Here is a 19,840-nt window from a genome sequence, read left to right on the forward strand (position 1 = left end):
CTTATAAATCTCGACGACTATCCCTATCCAGCTGAACGTAGGAAACGCAAAGAGCTTCCTTCAAACTATACTGATACTGAGAAAATCGAGGTACCTAACCTATTCTTTCGTTGATTCCAACATTTTAAAACCCACACAAACCCTGCCCAAAATGCGCCTAGACTTCATCTCCATCGCCTTGACCGCACTCGTCGTCTTCACACAAGAAGCATATGCTTGTCAATCCACAGCGGATTGCCCTCAGAATTGCGGGTTGGGCAAAGACAACCTGTGCCAGTGAGTATTAATAGGTAAATTTCGTTTTCTAGCACACGCGCTAACGCTCATATGACAAGCCTCCCGGGTAATTTCTGCGAGTGCATTCCCTACTAGAGCTTAACCGTTGCCGGAGCCGTTGACATCGGAAACGTGACAACAACGGAGTAACGTTCGACCTTTGGCTATTTTCTTAGGCATAGACTGCGGAGTTACGTTGTTTCTATCAGGATAATATCACTTTTCGATTTACGTCGTATCGTTGAAGATTCGAATGATGTCAGGTGAAAAGTCGGAACATCAGAGCTTACGACTGATGTTCGCAGACAGGAGAGAGTGACCCCCCATCCAAGTCAATACTGGCACTCATCAGCCCGGTCATTTTATGCTTATTCCCCTGCCCACTCTGCCTATCTTAGACAGTGCTTGTGAAGTGATGAAGCCTAAACTAATCTGTGCGGCCTACTCTGACTAATTTACTCTAATGAATCATGTATGCAAGCTTTCTTAGTAACAAGCGATATAGCCGGTGATATAACCGAATGTCTATCTTCCCCGCGCCCGGGCTTCGGCTATGTCGACCCCAACAAAGCCGCCCAAGCTGCCGCGATATGCCACGATGACGTATCTAGCCATTGTGCCATCAGCTACGTCTTCGACAACTAACCTGTCGCTTTTGAGACTGCCTTCTTTCTGCTAGCCAATGCTCTGCTATTCCATCATTGTCTTCGAGTTCATGTCAAGTCACTTCTGTCATTCGCTATGGCGTCTCGGAGCATCTTGTCAAGGGTTTGGAGGGTTAGACAACAGGCATGCACGCACCAGTATTATACTGAACCCCAACTCATCGCTGACCAGTGTCTCAGCCATCTCGCCAGCAGATAAGACGACTTACCTTAGGTGGTCACCAAGCGCACGAGATTCTGAAAGAGGTAAATCAAAGAACCTATGACTATCATTATGCACTATGGATACCTAACACGGCGACCTCAAGTTTGGAATCCCGGTGTCCAGGGGAAAAGTCGCCCAAGCATTGACTAAAACTAGAACAATTACAGAAGAATTCGGTATGTGCAATTTGATGCAAGACCCAGAGTCGCTAATAACATCATTAGACGGAAGCCGCATTACCAAGCCTCAGACTTTGAAGAGCAGCAGATGTTCAACTACCGACAAAGAGGGCTCTGAAGGCAGTATTGGAAGAATCGATGCTGTCAACACAGCCGGAGACATCGCCAAAAACCTACTTGGGCACCAATTGAAGGCAGGTAGAAGATCTAGACGCGATAACACAGACAACAAGTTCTTCGTCACGGAGTTGATCGAGCACGAAGCTAAATGGTATCTGGCCATCACGTTTGATCGCGAAAACTACTGCCCATCGATCATTGCTTCGAAGCGAGGGGGGTTCGACATCGATACCACGGTGAAGCAACACTCGAAGCATCTGAACACTTTCAAGCTTGGCTACACCGAAGGAATCACATCAGAGGTCATTCAGAGTGTCTCGCGATGCCTCGGGGCATCTGAAGAGGAGGCTAAGAATCTACACAACCTACTGCGTCGGCTGTACGAGTTCTTCACAACCAAAGACGCCACCCTGGTCGAAATCAACTCACTCGCAAAGTCGTTCGACGGGACGCTCACCTGTCGGGACGCCAGGCTCATGTTCGACGACGCTGCTGGCAAGCGGCAGAAGGACATCTTTTCGATGCGCGATACGGAGCACGAGGTGCCCGACGAGGTGGAAGCGGAGAAGTACGGGCTGGTGTACGTCCGGATGGACGGCGACATCGGCAACGTGGTGAACGGCGCCGGGCTCGCGATGGCGACCAACGACGCCATCGCGCTCCACGGGGGCGCCAACGCAAACTTCCTCGACGCGGGCGGGCAGGCGACGACGGAGACCATGGTGAAGGCGTTTGAGATCATCCTGCGGGACGAGAGGGTAAAGGCGATCCTTGTCAACATATACGGCGGTGAGTCCGGCTGATGCATTTCTGACGGACAAGGGGGGGGAGTGGGCGGATGTCTTCCGGGTCACTGATACGGCGTCTCACAGGGATCACCAGAGGCGACATGATAGCGGAGTCCATCCTCGGGGCAGCGAAGCAGCTGGGCCCGCTGAGGGTGCCCATGGTGGTCCGGCTCCAAGGCACCAATTCCGAACTGGGACTGAGAATTGTATGTCTTTTTCCGGGTGTCTTCCAGTCAACGATTTGCTAACAGGGTCACGCAGCTGGAAAAGGCCAACCTCGGGCTGCATACGGAAGCCGACTTTGGAAAAGCGGCGGAGAGGGCGGTGGAACTGGCCAAATGGCGCCAGTAACGACAACTTTTGCAAGACGGAGCTCCGCAGAGAGTTGTTGAGGAAGTCAGCAGTCGAGAGTCCAGAGCTGGATACGTCATGTGGAGATTGCTCTGTTCTCAGCACTCCTGGGCCTCAAGCTGGTTCTGAGTTCATCAGTCCACCTTGGTTGTGGAGAGTAGTGGGAAGTTGATGGTGGCGAGTGTTTGCCCTGGATTCATTGGCGATAGGCTGGTTCCCTTTCGTTTCTTCAGTCACTCTCTGTCGAAGGGAGCTCTAGCCTCTCATGTTGAGTCCTCTAATAGGCTGATGTTCTCACAAAGGTACTCTCTTCTGTTCCATCATCAGGCTAGCCTATCCACCTGGATGTGGCTAGTGATACTGTATCATTCCTAGAAGAGACACAAGCCTGCTGCCGCCCCTGCATCGAACTATAGTTTCATGAGAGACACATCCTGTGCAACTTCGGGGAGGCAAGATACTAGCTCCACGAGGCGCCGAGTGTTATCATCCCATTGGGCCATGTGCTGTGTCCTGGACTTGTGGTCTTCCAACTACCGTTGTCTCGAGCCGCATGTACACTCAACTCAACTTGTCCACTTTCATTCATAGCGATTCGGCTATGACCGCGGGGATGGCGATAACGACTCCGCTTAACTTTGATGTGCTATTCTTTCGACGAGCATTGTTTGGTGTGAATAGATTGAGTTTTGCATGGCACACGACTCAGCTATAGATCTTGATCGAAAAACAAACTCCTGAAACGAAAACTGATCGGACTCAGCACCAATGACCAGTCCACCATGACGAGTCTGCACTCCGTACGAGGCCTTTTGTTTGCCAATCCCGTATCTCGTCCCTTTCGGTTCGGCACGAAGGCGAAGGATATTCCTTCTCACAGATGGCTTCTGGCCGCTGACAGACAGACCAGCCACCACGAGGGACTAAGACCGCCGGGTAAGCCGGGAGGCCTTGGTCGACGCGAGGTGGCACAAACGCATACACACACACACACACACACACACACACGTATGCTGCAAGATGAAGCGGCTGCCACCCACCACACTCCAACTCCGTGGACAGCAACGCCCACCGCCGGCTGGGGCGGGGCGGCCGGCCTCTGCCTCCCGTCCCGGCGTGCATGGTCTAGCTCGGGCGCCATGCCGCGCGGGAGGCCGAAAAGGGTTCCACGGATTAGCAGATGGACAGATAGGCATGCGGCGTTGGGAAAAGTCTGTCCGAGGCTAATGCTGGCCCTGCCGCTTTCGAGCGAGACGTCGGATTTAGGTTGCCCTGCCCTCACGGACGACGAGCCCGTTCTGGATGGTTTCCCATGGTGTACCACACGGGGTTCAACGGTGGACAAGGGTTTGACGGGGTGGAAAAGGGCGTAGCGGGGGGGAGGCTATCCACGCGAGCCCACATTATTTACACCACAGTAGTTCTTGATATGCCACTACTTGCAGGTTGGGGGAGGGAGGGGCTGGGCTGAGGGAGACAGGCCGTGAGAGAGGGTTTGCGAAAAAAAACGGCTGAGGCCAGCATCGACCTAGAGCAAGTTGAGCAACTAGACATGCAAAGCTTCAGGCGAATGTAGGACAGCGGCGGCCGTGATTGGCCTGGGATGGCCACGCAGGCATATGGAAGACGGGGATATGCGTGACCGACATACACTAGGCTGACTAGAGTTGGAGGAAAAAGAAAAGAAGGGTCCCACCCCCTTCGATGGGCCGAGAACTGATGGGCCCTGGCGGTTTTTATGTACGATGAGCCCAGAGTGGCTATTTGGGGGGGGGGGTGAATCACCACATGGGAGGGAGTTGGCTGTCTAACCGCCCCCCCCTGCTGCTGATGGTGATGCAGCCATTTCTCGAGTGGGCACGACAAAAACACGTGTTGATGGGTTTCTCTGCGAACTCCGAGTCTTGAAAAACTACAGGCAACATCCGTGTTCCTCGAGTGGTTCCTGAATGTTCCGTGTGGCCCGGCAACTTCTTCAAGCAAGCCAAGATGGGCATCCTTGTGAACCGCTCTGGTTGGTCTGTCTGGTTGTTTGTTAACTTGCTTGTAAGAGAGAGAGAGAGAGAGAGAGAGAGAGAGCGAAAGAGAGCGCCGGCGAGGTGAGGTTATCAACTCGGTTCAAGCAACAAACGTCGTTATCATCGACCATCTACAACCAACCACTGTACCCTTGCATCATCCAGCAATCGCTGCCGGATTCGCTCCCACCGACAGGCTTCATCACGTTATCACACCGTTGACCATCCTGCTTCTCCTCCCCCTCCCCCCTTGGCTAAAGCACGGCGCAGCCAGCCGGCCAGCCATCACACCCTCAGCCGTCCTAGTCTGCCGGTCGATGGAGCTGTATGTGGTGGTACGACACCAAGCCGACCCGACCCGCCCCCCTCGCCAGCCCTTTTTCTGGAAGCTCTGGTCGGTTGCAAAGACTCGAGACTCTTCCCCATCCCTGCCAGACTCCCTGCATTGCGTCTGCACGCTGCTCTTGATAAACCACAGACGAAGTCAATGGCGTATTGGGAAGAAAGAAGAAAAAGCAAATAAAACTCCACCCCCCGACTTGGACGGAAATCGATGACCTGAGGTGTCTCGCAGAAAAAGTAAACATGTTCGTCCCCTTCGTCGGGGGACGCTCGCGAGGTTCAAAATAAGAGCGTGTATATGCTCACGTTCCCTCTCCCCTGGACCATGTCTCCCGGCCCCAGCGTGTGTGGTTTGTGTGTTTTGCTTTTGAACTCGGAAAGCTTTATCCTTCCTCGGCATCCCGCAGAAACAATCCAAACGTCGTGGAACCGTGCCAGGACCGTCATCCCTTCCATTGTAACGACCCAGGGAAGACGACGACAGGGCAAACATGGCGGCGCCTCCTCCGACTTCTGCTTCCTCTCCCCCGAGAATGCCTCCGACGGTGGATAGACTCGTCATCTTCCCGCTCGAGAAGCAGATCCAGGTGTCCGTGGTGGCCGTGTCCATCGCCTTCATCGTCATACCGACCATCATGGTCATGATGCGCGTCCTCGCGAAGCGCATGGCGCACAGGGTGGTGGACGGGAGCGACTGGTGCATCATTGCGGCATGCGTACGTTTTGGTCCCCGCGGCTCATGTTCTTTTTTTCTTTTCCAAGAAGGGCCAAACTGGTAGTGATTTCATCGTATATACTGATTCTTGTGCTTCTGCTCAGGTCTTCTCAAACGCTCTTCAGGCCGTCTCGATTGTCAGCGTGATCCAGTGCGGCGTCGGCCTCCACAACACCGAGATCATCCCCAAGTACGGCTTCGGGCCCATCATCAAGTTCCTCAAGGTTTGTTGATCTCTCTTTCAGTCCCCCTTCCCTTCAACCCTCCACCCCCCCCTGCTGTGCAGCTTGCCAAGAGTGTCCGTGACGACAAAAACGACTGACCCGCAAACACACGCCACAGGTCCTCGTCGCACAGCAGATCCTCTGGGCCATCAGCCTCAGCCTCTGCAAGATCGCCATCCTCCTGCTCTACGCGAGGATCTTCACGACGCGCGCCATGGTCCTGGCGGCGAGGATTCTCGCCGGATTCACCATGGCATGGACCGTTGTCACCGTCCTGATCGCCTTCTTCATCTGCCGCCCGCTCTCGGACAACTGGCTGCTCGACCTCAAGGGCCGCCACTGCGGCAACCAGCCGGCGGCCGACGGGACGATGGGGGTCCTGAACATGATGACCGACGTCGCCGTGCTCGTCATGCCCATCTCGCACCTGTGGAGGCTGCGTCTCGAGATGTACAAGAAGGTCGCCCTCATCGTGACCTTTTCACTGGGAGTCTTGTAAGTCGTGTTTAATAACACCAACCCCCCCCGGAAGCATATCTCTGGTGACTCGGAGCTGACCTTGACGTTTCTCCTTCGTATTTAGCACGTGCATCGTGTCGGCCCTGCGGCTGTACTACCTCGCCCACCTCGAGTACATGGACGTGACCTTCAACATCCCCCACGCCCTCATCTTCAGCGCTCTCGAGCCCGGCGTCGGCATCACCCTCGCCTGCATCCCCTTCCTGCGGCCGCTGCTGGGCCGCTCGCACTACTCGCCCAAGGGCACCGCCAACTACTACACCTCGAACGGGGACTCGGCCAGGCTGGCGCGGAGCGGCAAGAGCCGGGAGAGCAGCGGGTTCGTTCTCGTGGAAGAGAACTCGTCACAGTACCAGCTCAACGACTACGAGCGCAAGAGCAGGAGCCCGACGCCAACGCAGGTGCCGGTGATACCGATGCCGACGGTGCCGGGGAAAGTCACGTATAGCAGGGCCAGCAGCGCGCGGGATAGCTATTAGAGCAGCTACGGCAAACGTAGACACACGAATGTTACGAGATATCATGTCCTTTTTTCCCCCCTCATCTACTTGATGGCTTCCTGGGGTATGATGGACCGGTGGTGTGAGATGCGGATGATGCGACACTGGTGATGTGCATGGAAGGGGTCTCCTCAAGGTGTAGAGCGTGACTGGCTCAGTGTTGATGGAAAGCCACAGTGGCATGGCCCAAGACGCTATAACATCGACAAAGCGAGGGAAACCTTCACTCGATGAGCGCCGGGGGCTCCGTGACGTCCTCCGGCAATCTGCTCCATCGGCTGGTGTAGACCCTCCCGTCCTTGATCACCGCCAGCACGCTCTTCTCGGGCTCGTCCAGGATCGACACGTCCTCCAGCGGGTTCCCGTTCAGCACGACCAGGTCGGCGGCGAACCCTCCCTTGACCTGCCCGAGGAACTCCTCCTGGCGGAGCATCCTCGCGGCGTTGACCGTCGCGGACCGCAGCACCTCGAGGTCGCCGAGCGCCCGCCGGCGGATGCCGAACTCCCTGCTCTGCTCCGCCTGCAGGGGGCCGAGCAGGTCCGAGCCGTGGCAGATGACGACGCCGGCGTCGGCGGCGAGGCGCAGCGACCGCAGCCCGCTCTCGAGGACCTCGCGGTTCTTGCGCTGGTTCGCGGGCGGCAGGAACCCGGCGTACCGGTTGGACCCCATGGCGTCGTACGTGACGAGCGTCGGCGTCAGCCAGACGCCCCTGGCGGCCATGTACGCGGCCGTGTCGGCGTCGAGGAGGTTCCCGTGCTCGATGCCGGCGACGCCGTTGTCGACGGCGTGGCGGATCGCCCGGGGCGTGTAGGCGTGGGCGGTGACGAAGGTGCCGTAGCTGCGCGCGACCTCGCTGATGGCGCGGATCTCGTCCGCCGTGAACTGCACGTTCTCGATGCGGTCGGTTGGCGAGGCGACGCCGCCGCCGACCATGATCTTGATGAAGTCGGCGCCCGTCCTGAGCTGCTCCCTGGCGGCCCTGATGCACTCCGGCACGCCGTCCACCACCACAGAGAGGCCGGCGGCGCCGCTGCCGCCGCCGCAGCACAAGCCGGAGTGGTCGTGCACGCCCCTCCGATCGCCGTGGCCCCCCGTCTGCGACAGGGCCTTGTTGGCGATGAAGAGCCGCGGGCCGGGGAAGACGCCGTCCTCGACGGCTTCCACGAGGGCGCGCGTGGCGCCGCCGGTGTCGCGGACCGTCGTGAAGCCCTTGCTCAGGATGCGGCCGCACACGAAGGGCTGTCTGAAGTGGGAGACGGCGGCGTCCATGCCGAAGCCGCCGTCGAGGCCGGCCTCGCCGGGAACGGAGGTGACGTGGACGTGGCAGTCAATGAGGCCCGGCGAAAGGTACTTGCCGCGCAGGTCGACGACGACGGCGTCTCCGGAGATGCTTTCAAGGTCTTCTCCTCCTCCTCCTCCTCCTCCTCCCCCGCCTACTTTCTCGATCAGCCCGTCAGAGATCTTGACGGTCGTGTTCTCGATGATGACGCCGGCGGCGGTGTCGACAACGTTGGCGTTGACGAACAAATAGGTGTTTTGCCTTGGAAGCTTCCACGGCTTGATGAGCTTCTCCGGGATGGCATGTGCGGCATCGGCCCTTTGCCGCGGCGGCGACGGACGCTGCGGTAGATGGGTCGCGGGGTCCGCGGGGACGGGAACAGCTTTGCGGACCGTCATTGGCCTTGGGTTGATGACTAGCCGCTTGAAGGACTCAAATGCAACTCAGATGAAGGAGAAGGGTAGATGGATGGAAGAATGAAGTGGAACATTCAAATACCAATGGTCGAGGTTGCGCGTCGAGAGTTGAGGGAGAGTCCATCTGCATGAGGCCGATAAGCATGCCGGAGCATGTTTGCCGGTGCGGAGTCGGCGATAGGCGAGTTTACCTTCCTGAAATGGCTGAAGGATCGCTCATCCTCTTGGGAACAAAACACACGGCAAACCATATCCTTGCAGGTTACCGAAGGGTTGTGAACTAAGCAGAGCAGAGTCTACACGGTTCAAGGCCGACATATCTCGACAATAGCGTTAGCTGCAGAGCAACAAGCAAAGAAAGACCTTGCTAAAAAGAAAAATGCACTGCAAATTTGACGAACGCCTCGAGACACCTGAGACAAAAGCCAAACGAGACAACAAAAGACATCGTCAGAGTGTTAAAATTAGGCAATGCATGATGATGGGTCGAAAAGGCAAAAAGAACTCCTCGACGGGGAATTGAACCCCGGTCCCCTGCGAATCGTTTGAATGACAAGCAGATATCCTAACCACTAGACTATCAAGGACTGTTGGATGACAGGGGTGCTTCTTAGGCCAATTGAGTAAGCAGAATTCATCCATTGTGTCAGACGCAAAAAAAAAAAGCAAAAAGAATCTCCTCGACGGGGAATTGAACCCCGGTCCCCTGCGAGTTGTGTTTCCACGATGACAAGCAGATATCCTCACCACTAGACTATCGGGGATTGATGGGTGTGATCACCCAGTGATAGTGTGATTGTTGCAGACCTACCGCACAATTGATGTATATAAATGATTTCTTGCAAATTTCACCAGATGTCGTACCTTTAGTGCCCTCTAATCTCGACGGCTTAGCTGGAATCGAGTTGAAATTGGCTAGAGAGCAGCCTTTTTTCTAAATCACAGTACAACCCGACGCTCTGAACACAAACGTCAAGTGCCGAGGCATGGCTACACTGTCTCCAACATCTACCGAGAACACAGCCACGACATTCTCTTTGGATGCACACAGTTGAACAGCCACAGAACACAAAACACCCCTCATCGAACAGCGAGAAGAGTGAGATCTGTATATAGGTCTTGGCACCGCCCGGGGCATGAGACCTGACCGCAGCCCCGGATCGCTTGAATGGCGTTTTTTGTGTTGTGGGCAGCGCCGGACCCGCGACATGGGATTGGATCTGACATGGTTCAGCATAGCCGCATCGGGAATTCGTCTGCCTAAACTAAACTGCCGTACTACACAGTTGATCATCGGCCGTCGAGAGAATGTTTTTGAAAGAGCTCTTCCCTATATAATCGCAGCTATTTGCACCGTGAGATAGCGTGGATTTCTGTCTGTCCCTTGGCTTTAACTTCTCTACATTATACCCACAATACAAAGACGACACCCACCACCTCTCTCTTGCCCAATGGACGGATCCCACACCGCCGGTCTCGGCCCCGAGTGCCAGAGGCTGCAATCCGGCTTGACACCGGCCGGCGCAGCGGTCCGCGCCTTCATCTCGGCCCATCCCGAAACCCAGGTCCGGCTCTCCCCGCTGGCCGAGGAGCTGCTCTGCCTGCCCGACGTCGTCGCCGCCCTCTTGCGCGGCGCCGCGAGTTGCGAAGGCGAGGACCGCTTTCTGCTAGAGGCGCGACAGGTGCCGGGCGTCTGCGCCGACATCGTCCGTCAGGTCGAGGGCGCGTTCCCGGAGGACGGCAGCAGCCGATGGTCCCTGCGGAAAGATGACGCGTGGAGGAGCGCCGCCGAGAGGGCGTCCGCGCTGGGTTCGTGCCTCGCCACGGGCAGGAGGATCATGAGCCTGGCCGTCGATGCTCTCGACTTGTGAGTCCACCTTTTCCATCCATGTATGTACGTGGGCAATAGACTCTAACTCGCCTTTCAGGTCCAAGAGCCTCCGCAGGGCCGAGGAGGCGGGCGAGTCCCCTCCCTATGCCACCAACATCATTTTGCAGGAGATCACCTCCATCAAAGAAACTCTCAGTCGGCAATCTTCACAGGACCAGGCCGCGTCGTTGCGCAAACTCGCCGCGTTCCTCGAGTATCTCAAGTCCTATGTCCATAGCCACTCGACCACCGTCCCGGCGTCGGACATGGCGAGACTGACCGTCACCGCCAGCAACGCCCGCACATCGATGTATTCTCTGCCCGACGACGCCTCGCCGAGTCCGAGCGTCGAACCGTACCCGGCCCCGTCCCTCCTCCCGGCGGCCTCATCCCCCGTTACCTTCCGACACATCCGAAAGGTCGTCATGCAATTCGAAAAGGAGCCCGTCGGCATCAAGTTCACCTCGCCCAGCGACCCGACCTCCTTCGCCGTGTCCAACTTCTTCAACGACATCAGCCTCTTCGACGCCGAAACCGGCGACCGCAGGCGGTCGATCAAGGTCAAGGGGGCGTACATGGTCTTCTCGCCGGTGGGGGACCTGGTCGCCGTTACGACCGAGCACGTCGAGGACGGCCTGCACCAGCTCAACCCGCAGCCGATCCTCACGTCGCACGACATGGCGCACTTCCGCCAGGCGGCGCTGCACGTCGTCGACTGGGCCAACGACAACAGCCCGAACGCGCGGCGCTTCATGCTGCACTGGCACGGCATCCGCCCGTACGCCTTCAGCCCGGACGGCCGGCTCCTCGCCATCCGCGGCGTGCGGGACCGCGTCGAGGTCGTCACGAGCGCCAAGGGCCAGGGCTACAGCGTCCTGCGCGGCCACACGGACGAGGTGACGCACGCCGAGTTCACGGCGGACGCGGCCCGGCTCGTGACCATGTCGCGCGACGGCACCCTGCGCGTGTCGAGCGTCGAGACCGGGCGCAACGTCGCCAAGATCGAGATGGAGCACTGGCGGAACCCGCTGATGCTGGGCGTGTCGCCGACGGGCGTTGTCGCCTCCATCTGGGGCCGGACGGTGACGATCTGGGACTACGAGACGGGCGCCGTGAGCAGCTACAACCTCGAGACGGCGAAAGGGAGCGAGGGTATCCCGCTGGCCGTCTCGTCCGACTTGCGGTGGGCCGCGTACCGCTCGGATGAAGGGGCGGACGTCACTGACTTGGCCACGGGCAAGGTGGTGTACTCGGCGAGGTTGGAGTCCGGGTTCGCCGTCTCGGCGGCCTTCTCGGCCGGTGGGCGGTATCTCGTTGTCGGACGATGCCTGAACGGGCACCACGCCCGGACCGACTCGGGTATTCTTAACATGTGGGAGATTCAAACATAGATAAAGAAATTATTATTACCAAGTTCAGGCCCAAAGACATCACAGCGTACTGCTTACCACAATCGTCGGCAAGGCTAACACAGGGGATCCTCCTATCGCTTGACTCAAGGGGTATCTCACGCAGCTGAACTGCTTTCCGATTGTGGCCATGGGCAGTGACAAGAACATGTTTTCCTGTGGTCCAGCAACATCTTTTGTCACAGGAATACCCTCGTATATCAGAGCTCACCGATTCAGTCCCATCACGTGCCATTTGACGTGGTCAGACGTATATAACTAGACCACATTTCACTCTTCATATTATATAGAATAAGCATCTTTCTCCCCTATTCTCCTATGCCTTACTGTGTGCTCTAACTCGTGACATCTTTCTTACCAATGACAGCTTTACAGTCACTTCCTTGGAACAAATCACCGATTCAATGCGTTCAATATTTCACTTAAAAACCAACCCCAATAGTACCCACGCCAGAACACCAGAAACATTAGTATTCACATAACACTAACATCTTCTATAGCCCCTTCAGGTTGTACACATCAAGACAGCTGCTAGCATGATAGTAAACAGACCCGCCAGTAAAGATATAGGCACAAAGGCATTCTGCAGGTCCAAGGCATTCACCGACGAAAGCCAGGCCAAAGCGAAGACGACCCCAGGAGACAGGATCACGCCTACCCACAATAAGATCTTCATCAAGCAATACCCCTGGGTTGTGTGGAAGCCCCATCCGGAGTTGTACTGTCTCTTGTTAATTCCGGGGGGGGACTGCAGTTTTGGAATGCCGTCAAGAACGGCGCGACCGCATCTGCCGCGCTCGGGCTCCTGGAGCCCTTGCAGTATGGTCTCAGCCATAAGTTCCATGTGTTCTTGGGGGTCCAAATCTGGCAAGCAACAGTAATCATATCCTTTACATATTTCTCGATAGTTCCCGTTGAATTCCTGTTCGAATGCCTTGACCAAGTCGCAGTTATCGAAGAGAAAGGTGAACTAGAGAAACGCGTCAGCTCGGTTGGTGACCTGGTTTTGAGCAAAACAGGCAGATTTCGGTGTTACCTTGGAGAGCCGAACCCCTGTGCAAGTTCTCCAAGAGCTCAGGCGGTGTAGCCAAGATCCTCGAGCAGCCGTGAGACTTTCTCGGAGTGCAAGAAAAAGCTGATAGTCGTTCTCCAATGAATCAATGGATGGTACGGTATACATGCTGGTCTGTCTGATGCTTGTACAGTGCTTATCGATGCAGAAATACGATTCCTTTCGACTCCCGGCCGTCAAACTGGATGGAGCATGTGTCGCTGCAGTGTGGCACTTGGCCGCGTTGTTTTTCTGCCAGTACTGCATTGTCTTCGAAAAACTTCTACCGACGGAGTCCCAGCGAGACTTCAAACTCGTCGATTTCATCGATGCTGTAGAAGAAGAAGTTTGGAGAGCGTTCGTTGTTGGTAGAATCCCCGGGTCACAAGTTCGAATGCGGCTTCTGTAACGCTGGAGTTGATGGCTACTGAGAAATATCGACACGTCATGGCCGCCATACTTCATAATTGTTAAAAGGATCCCACCAGTTGCCTGCGGGTGTTTGAAACTCACGTTCCAGACGAGACGCGCCTTGGCCGAAGCTGGACGGCGGTCCAACAAGGGCAGTGGGAACCAGTCGAACTTGAGGCCAAATTGGCGTTCGACCCACCACCTTAATCCATCAAAGGTTGATATCCTGTGAGACGTCGTATCGAGAAGCTCCAACCTCAGATTTCGGATGCCATTCTCCCGAGGAAGTGGAGTCGCTAACTGATGGTCAACCTACCACTGTTAGTATTCACGGCTACAGAGCAGTCAATACAACTTGAACCTACTCTTGTATCCTCATCCTGTATCTCATAACATGACTCTCTTGCTACTACACTGCTGGAGACCCGACTTTCGAGTTGATTCGGGCTGTCGGGTTCTATAAGCAATGCTGCTTCAGCAAGAGCAGAAGCACAGTCTAAAGCTTTGATACGTTCTTCAACATCTACCAGCAACATTCTGGTTTCTATTATATCTAGCATGCGCTGCAAGAAGGTTATGCAGTTCGGGTGCTGTCGCAATTCGTCTATCCACTGCACCAATGGCTGTTAGCATGGGGTGCATGGTGCGGGGGGGGATGTGATGAGCCACTGACTTGTGAAACGGAAGGCTTGATTTCAGCCCTTAAACTGCCAGCTGCCTCGTCTCGCTTGATAACAAAGTAGCCATCATCAGGGAGGTCCCCGATCCCTTTTGTGGTTCGGGCTCTGCTGAACCTGGCATCACCGTTGGACCCGATCAGGAGCCATGTTGTAAATTCGAGAAACACACACCCCAGAGACCATATGTCATATGCCTGAGTGGTGACACCTCTGTTAAGATCGTACTCCGGGGCCCGGTACGTTGGTGTATGTCTCTTATCTCTATGCTGGGCCCCTGCAGATCGACCGAACGTGGTCAGACCAAAATCGGCTATTGATAGGGTTCCGCGACTGCCGGGTTGATGGAACCAGAGCACGTTTTCGGGCTTGAGATCTCCATGTCGTCCGTAATCAATTGTTGATCTCGACGACTTCCGTGTGCCGGACTTCGCAAGAGTATTGGTGTGAATCTCTCCCAACGCTGTGGCTATGCCTAGACATTGCTCGGCTACCCAATGGACGAATCCTGGGGTGAACTGGCGAGGAGATTGGTTCGCTCTCCAATATTGCCGTAGGTCTCCTCCATCTGCCCATTCGAAGATGATATTGTAGGTCTCGCCCCGCTGAAAAGCGGCCAGGGGAGTTACAAGATGACCACGACTTCCGTTCGAGCACCTCAGAAGGGCTTTCAACTCTTCGGCGAAGTAACGTTCATCGCTATTTCGGAGCTTCTTCACCGCAAAGCTCCTGGTTGACGCCTGTAATGAATCAGTCTTGGCTTTCCAAACCTTTGAGGAAGGCAGTATCGTACAGATTCACCTGAAAAGCCGTGATGCCCGTTATGGATCTTTACTTTGTGCACCACGCCGTATCCCCCCACCGTTTCTTGTGCAGAATCACCCAATTCCTCGGTAGTAAATGGAAGAATGGCATTCTTGTCGAGCCGGTAAAAGTGAACCTTGGACGCGATGTTCGGCCCTGAGAAAAAAGGCGCACAAAGCTCCCATTGTAGGGACTGGAATTCCTCTATGAGTTTCGAACTCCAATCAACAACGGCAGGCACTTTATCAGACGAGTTCTCGCCATCCAGGGCTTGCCGAAGCTGGCTCTCGGAAAGAGGAAGGTCGTCATCTGAGATACCGGATTGCATAAATCTTCGAATGTCGGCGGGACGGTTCATCAGGATCAGTGTAGCAAACACTCGGAGGAAACCCGGCTGGTGAGATTCGCCATCTGTACCTGACCGAAGACAAATTTTCCGCGAAATGCCGTCTAGTTCCTGGCTTGTGTTGTCCGGCAGACTCCTACCTAGTTCCCACCTCACACTTTCTGCAGTCAGTAACCTTTCTACGGTTGGCGTCGGTATAAAGTTCTGCCCCTCATATGACTTTACACGAGCACTCAGGAGGGCCGCCCTCAACTCTTCATGCTCGCTGTTTTTGAATTCCGGTGCATGGCTTTCCAACAGTAGCTGAACCGCTCTTAGGCTCTCGCCTCGGTCCTCAATGATCTCAATGTCTTCTTCAAGGTCACTAATCAGGGTGTTACTTCCCTCGTGAACCTGGTTATCGTCCGTGTCCTCGATGGGTGGAACTTCCATCCAGTCCTCTCCCAGGTAGCTTGCTCTAGATTGGAAGCTGTCGGACGTGGAGGAAGCTATGCTGGTGTTTCTCGCCGAATCCCGTTTCACAGAGAGCTTTCAACAGGTTAGACGATAGACTTGGCGTGGGAAAGTTTGAACCTACAAAGGAGCTTGTGGTGCGAACAAGTTCTGCTGTTCGCTATCATTCCAACATCGTTAGCTGCAAAAGCCTTATAACAATGCATCATCCACTTGTTCCGGACAACTGCCCAGCCGGGTTAGACAATTGGCTTACCCTTCCGATATTCACCCCATGACTAGAGATGGTAGTCGTCGGGCTTGCCGAATCGCACGACCATGTTTTGCGTTGTGACTTGAAAGAAGACATGCTTCATGCGGATGAAAAGAGAAGAAAAACGTAGAGCGTGGCCCAGATGAAACTTCTAGGTGCTCATTGCCAAAGACTACGACTGGACCTGCTTATTTAAGCCTCCAGCTGGACCTAACCATTGCCATAGTTCTCTTTTCATGCGTCATCACAACCGTGAGCAATCCTGCCTCCAAGGCACACAGCGAGGCTTCTGTGTTGGGCGCAGAGGTAATATTAGCGAATCCCACCTAAACACGTCGGCTCGGGCTCCTGGCTGCAGCCGTTGCTGCGAATTACGAAATTGATAGAAGCGCTCTCAGCCACAACCCCCCATTGCATATTCGTCCTCCTAAGACTCCCTCGCCACCAATTTCTAATTGGAGGATATGCACACAGAAGCCCTCGGAGACACAATTCATTGGCAGCCGTAGAAGGACTGCTGCAGGCGCAGCTGTGAAGGGTTGGGCCCGCCACGGGCCGCAGCATCAGCACCACGCACCCGCCCAGCTGCGCCATGATGGTGCAACCTTGAGTTGTTCACGCAAAAGGTACACAGGGCAATCTGGCCTCATTTCCAGATAACATGCGCTTTACGAACACGCGGCCGTGGATCCAGGAAAGGTGCAATTTGGGGTCCTCGGTGACAACAGTGGCGCGATGTTTGACTGGCTACGGTACACCATTCGTGACAACCCGTCCAACGCCTGGCCTGAAGCAAAATGCTTGCGCTGTCTTGTTTCAACATCTAACAATGCTTTTTGGGTATTTTGATGAGCCACGAGAGTAGGATCGGTACATTTATACTGAGAAGTGTTTCAAGAAGCTTAGATACACGGATCCCGTGAATGTGAGTAAAAAAGAGTTGGATTGGTTGTTGAACAATTTGTCGTTGAACAGTTGGTTGTTTCGTGACAGCCCTTACTGGCATATTCTGCCGCGAAGACCTTGACGAGCTGTAGGTATGTAAATAGACTGTTTTGCGATCCTGCTACATATATAGTGCACAAACATAGATATGCGGCGATGGGATAATGAGACAAATTGCAGCTAACTATGCCGTAACATCGCCCATATCATCTTAACAGCTGCAGCTTTTCTTCCGGTCCTGTAGGCGGCGGTATGTCACTCATTTACGGAATGACCGGAAACGTCATCAAGGACCTAGCGCTTTGTCGCTTTGGTCAATGGATTGTGGCTGTAATCAGATTCATGCGAACTGGTTCAGTCGCCTAAAGGTAAGAGGCCCGCACGGAAGAAATGAGGTCTGTGATCACTATTCCCCCCCCTCCGCGTCCAATAGTGGGAGAAGAGTGGGAGTAGTCGGCGCACGGGCTGGATCGGAAGACCCGGGGTTGATGAGGGGTTCATGGGCAGGATGGGTTTGACAGAATCCCATCTGGATTCAGCATGGGGACTTCATGCACGGCGGCAGTCGGACGTATCAACTTGGACCACCAGTGTCTCTGCAACCGTCGTCACGCATGATGATCGTGTCGAAGCGCCCTGGTTCTCTGGCAGCATGCATTCCAAGCTTGAGTTGCGGCCAAACATGGCTGTGCAGATATGCTCCATGAGCACCACGCACAGTTGTCCAGCAGTACGGTGCGTTGTTCATGCAACCCAGAGGAGGAGGGAAAGAGGCGGGGAAGGAAATCCGTTCCCACGGTGGCCCTCGTTCTGAATCCGTTATGCAGACGCAAACAAGCTCCCATACCTTCGACCAGCTATCAGCGGAATGGGTATCGTAATCGGGCTATCCATGTAAGTCGGAGCGGCCCCCGCATAGACAGAACTGATGTACTCCGGCGCGGGCTGGGACGATCCTGGACGCAACGGCTGAAGAGGAGCTCAGTGCCAGCACAATGGTCCCGTCAAACATGGATCTCCCCAGATGTGGTTGTTTCCATCAAGAATAAGATCCACCTGTCAAGCGTTGACACGGTGTACATACAAGTACATACATACGGGTTGTAACGGAAGATCGACCGAGATCGCCCAAGACGCCTCTTTTGCATCCCATGTCTGAGGGGAAAACCCCAGTGTTTCCCCCTCACTCGGGACCAGAAAAAGATCCATCGAATATACTGTTCCATGCATCGCGGCGATCGAAGGAAGAAAGACCCAGACAAAACTCAGAACATGAGATCAATGACTCGTCATCCCTTGAAACATCGCTCGCTTTTCCGCGCATGCCTGCATACAAATAGGTGGCTGGCCATACCCGCTCGCGCCCCCTTCGTCGTCCCCCCCGCCACCCAACGGTCGTTTCGCCGCCGTGGGAAAGGATTGATTCAATAAGAGTGCCGGGTGCACAGGAAGAACCACACGAAGGAAACAGACGGCGGGTTCCTAAACGGCTCTCTCTCCTTCCCGCGCTGCAGATCGCTGGGCGAAAACAGCAAGACTTCTCTCGTCCACTCCCCGGATCCTTCTCCCATCATGCTGGACGGATACGACAGAAATCAGGAGGAGAGAGCGAGAGGACCATCGATGGATATTGACGAGAAGAGCACCGCCTTCTCCCAGGCGCAGATATCAACACCTGTACGCACCAGGCTCCTTTGCCAAAAAATCCAAGACACACTCGCACGTGAGCTCAGACTGACAGTTTTTCTTCTTCTCTACCGTGTAGCCGAGCGCGTCGACGAACAGGATGAGGCACACGATCAACACGGCGATGATGACCACCATCATCCCGGAACCCACGCCGCCGCCGGCCGCCTCCACCCCCGCCGACCCACAGCGCCGGTTCTCCTGGCTGCCGCGGTCCGCCACGCCGTCCCTGCGCAGCCCGACGTTCCGCCGGCGGGCGGCGAGCCCCTTCTACGACGACGACGATGACGACGACTACCCGTACTCGGACAGCAGCCCGTTCGGCGAGGACTTTCGGGAGCAGAACGAGCAGGCCGGGCGGGACTGGGACCGCGACCACGGCCACGACCACGACCACGACGGCGGGGACAACCCGTTCGAGGACTGCGAGTACGAGCTGCCGCCGGCGGCGGGCAAGAGGGAGGGCACCTGGACCAAGTTCAAGAAGGCCATGAGCCCGAAGCGCGCGATCAGCAAGTGGAAGTACCGGAAGGTCAAGCACGGCGGCTTCCAACCGGATGACCCGGACCACGGGGACCGCGGTGGCTCTCAAGGGCAGGCCTCTTGAGTCGAGGTGGGGGAGCTGGGACATACGGATGAGGGAGAGCTCGGTCACTGGACCCTCTTGGAATATGGAGACAGTGTGTGTGTGTGTGTGTGTGTCTATGAGAGAGAGAGGAGGGTGGGAAAAGGAAGAGGAACACGCGCGATACCAAAGGTTTTTCTCTTACGGCAGGGAGGTTTCCAGCATGGTTTTTTTTTTTGGGTCTTTTTGTTTGTCATTCACTGATTCCCCGGCAAGAAGGCGTTATGTGGTCTCTTCTTTTTGGTTTGTAGTTTCGGCTGGATCGCGAGGGCTTGCAGTGGGAACCCAGAGAGACCAGGTGTCTCCTGTGCGCACGACCTGAACGCGTTGATCAATATCTACTGGACCGAGCCAAGCCAACCGAAGAGTTTAGAGGGCTGCTTGAAGCACCCGACTCTCTTTGACGTACCAATGAAGGAAGGAGGCTGATTTATTACCCGTGATTTCCACTTGCACAAGCCGTGAAGCATTGGGATGTGTGTGTACTATGGACATGAGAATTGGATGGAACAGGACGATAACGAAGGTCGCTTGCGTCTCCCTATGTTGATCGAAATGTCGAAGCACATCGAGTTGTTTCCGGAGTTGGCGTGGGTTGAAAACAAACCAGACGGGGAAACGGCGGAAGTTCGAACGGGGATCGCAACTTCAGAGTCCCTGGGAGACCATGTCTAGACAATTCGAGCAGCGTATATAGAAGAGGCTCGGGCTG

The 19,840-nt window shown here is 55.4% G+C and overlaps 7 protein-coding genes across 7 annotated transcripts; 5 read left to right on the forward strand and 2 right to left on the reverse strand.

The window, feature by feature from the left end:
* The first annotated feature begins 45 nt into the window (after nucleotides 1–45).
* CDEST_13438 (uncharacterized protein) lies at nucleotides 46–483 on the forward strand. The gene is made up of 2 exons (XM_062929594.1): nucleotides 46–276; nucleotides 336–483. The coding sequence occupies exons 1-2, from the start codon at nucleotides 152–154 to the stop codon at nucleotides 370–372; spliced, it is 162 nt and encodes a 53-aa protein (XP_062785645.1). The 5' UTR covers nucleotides 46–151; the 3' UTR covers nucleotides 373–483.
* Nucleotides 484–894: 411 nt separating this feature from the next.
* Nucleotides 895–3,041, forward strand: CDEST_13439 (Putative succinate--CoA synthetase, beta subunit, ATP-citrate lyase/succinyl-CoA ligase). The gene is made up of 6 exons (XM_062929595.1): nucleotides 895–1,065; nucleotides 1,122–1,187; nucleotides 1,250–1,322; nucleotides 1,371–2,234; nucleotides 2,318–2,439; nucleotides 2,495–3,041. Exons 1-6 carry the CDS (start codon nucleotides 1,018–1,020, stop codon nucleotides 2,582–2,584), a joined length of 1,263 nt encoding a protein of 420 aa, XP_062785646.1. The 5' UTR covers nucleotides 895–1,017; the 3' UTR covers nucleotides 2,585–3,041.
* A 2,149-nt stretch (nucleotides 3,042–5,190) lies between these two features.
* CDEST_13440 (uncharacterized protein) lies at nucleotides 5,191–7,356 on the forward strand. Its single transcript, XM_062929596.1, has 4 exons — nucleotides 5,191–5,660; nucleotides 5,764–5,883; nucleotides 6,002–6,378; nucleotides 6,467–7,356. The coding sequence occupies exons 1-4, from the start codon at nucleotides 5,436–5,438 to the stop codon at nucleotides 6,879–6,881; spliced, it is 1,137 nt and encodes a 378-aa protein (XP_062785647.1). The 5' UTR covers nucleotides 5,191–5,435; the 3' UTR covers nucleotides 6,882–7,356.
* On the reverse strand, nucleotides 6,965–8,830 carry CDEST_13441 (Putative metal-dependent hydrolase, composite domain superfamily). The gene has a single exon (XM_062929597.1). The coding sequence runs from the start codon at nucleotides 8,578–8,580 to the stop codon at nucleotides 7,126–7,128; it is 1,455 nt and encodes a 484-aa protein (XP_062785648.1). The 5' UTR covers nucleotides 8,581–8,830; the 3' UTR covers nucleotides 6,965–7,125.
* Nucleotides 8,831–9,798: 968 nt separating this feature from the next.
* CDEST_13442 (Putative quinoprotein amine dehydrogenase, beta chain) lies at nucleotides 9,799–11,885 on the forward strand. The gene is made up of 2 exons (XM_062929598.1): nucleotides 9,799–10,465; nucleotides 10,527–11,885. The coding sequence occupies exons 1-2, from the start codon at nucleotides 10,050–10,052 to the stop codon at nucleotides 11,857–11,859; spliced, it is 1,749 nt and encodes a 582-aa protein (XP_062785649.1). The 5' UTR covers nucleotides 9,799–10,049; the 3' UTR covers nucleotides 11,860–11,885.
* Nucleotides 11,886–12,272: 387 nt separating this feature from the next.
* On the reverse strand, nucleotides 12,273–16,069 carry CDEST_13443 (Putative protein kinase). Its single transcript, XM_062929599.1, has 6 exons — nucleotides 15,876–16,069; nucleotides 14,810–15,694; nucleotides 14,013–14,786; nucleotides 13,705–13,962; nucleotides 12,878–13,639; nucleotides 12,273–12,847 (listed from the first exon to the last, which is right to left on the reverse strand). Exons 1-6 carry the CDS (start codon nucleotides 15,966–15,968, stop codon nucleotides 12,383–12,385), a joined length of 3,237 nt encoding a protein of 1,078 aa, XP_062785650.1. The 5' UTR covers nucleotides 15,969–16,069; the 3' UTR covers nucleotides 12,273–12,382.
* Nucleotides 16,070–18,070: 2,001 nt separating this feature from the next.
* Nucleotides 18,071–19,565, forward strand: CDEST_13444 (uncharacterized protein). The gene is made up of 2 exons (XM_062929600.1): nucleotides 18,071–18,494; nucleotides 18,583–19,565. The coding sequence occupies exons 1-2, from the start codon at nucleotides 18,390–18,392 to the stop codon at nucleotides 19,108–19,110; spliced, it is 633 nt and encodes a 210-aa protein (XP_062785651.1). The 5' UTR covers nucleotides 18,071–18,389; the 3' UTR covers nucleotides 19,111–19,565.
* Nucleotides 19,566–19,840: the final 275 nt, after the last annotated feature.

The sequence above is a fragment of the Colletotrichum destructivum genome, chromosome 9 (assembly GCF_034447905.1).
Source record: "Colletotrichum destructivum chromosome 9, complete sequence".
Taxonomy (NCBI): Eukaryota; Fungi; Ascomycota; class Sordariomycetes; order Glomerellales; family Glomerellaceae; genus Colletotrichum; species Colletotrichum destructivum.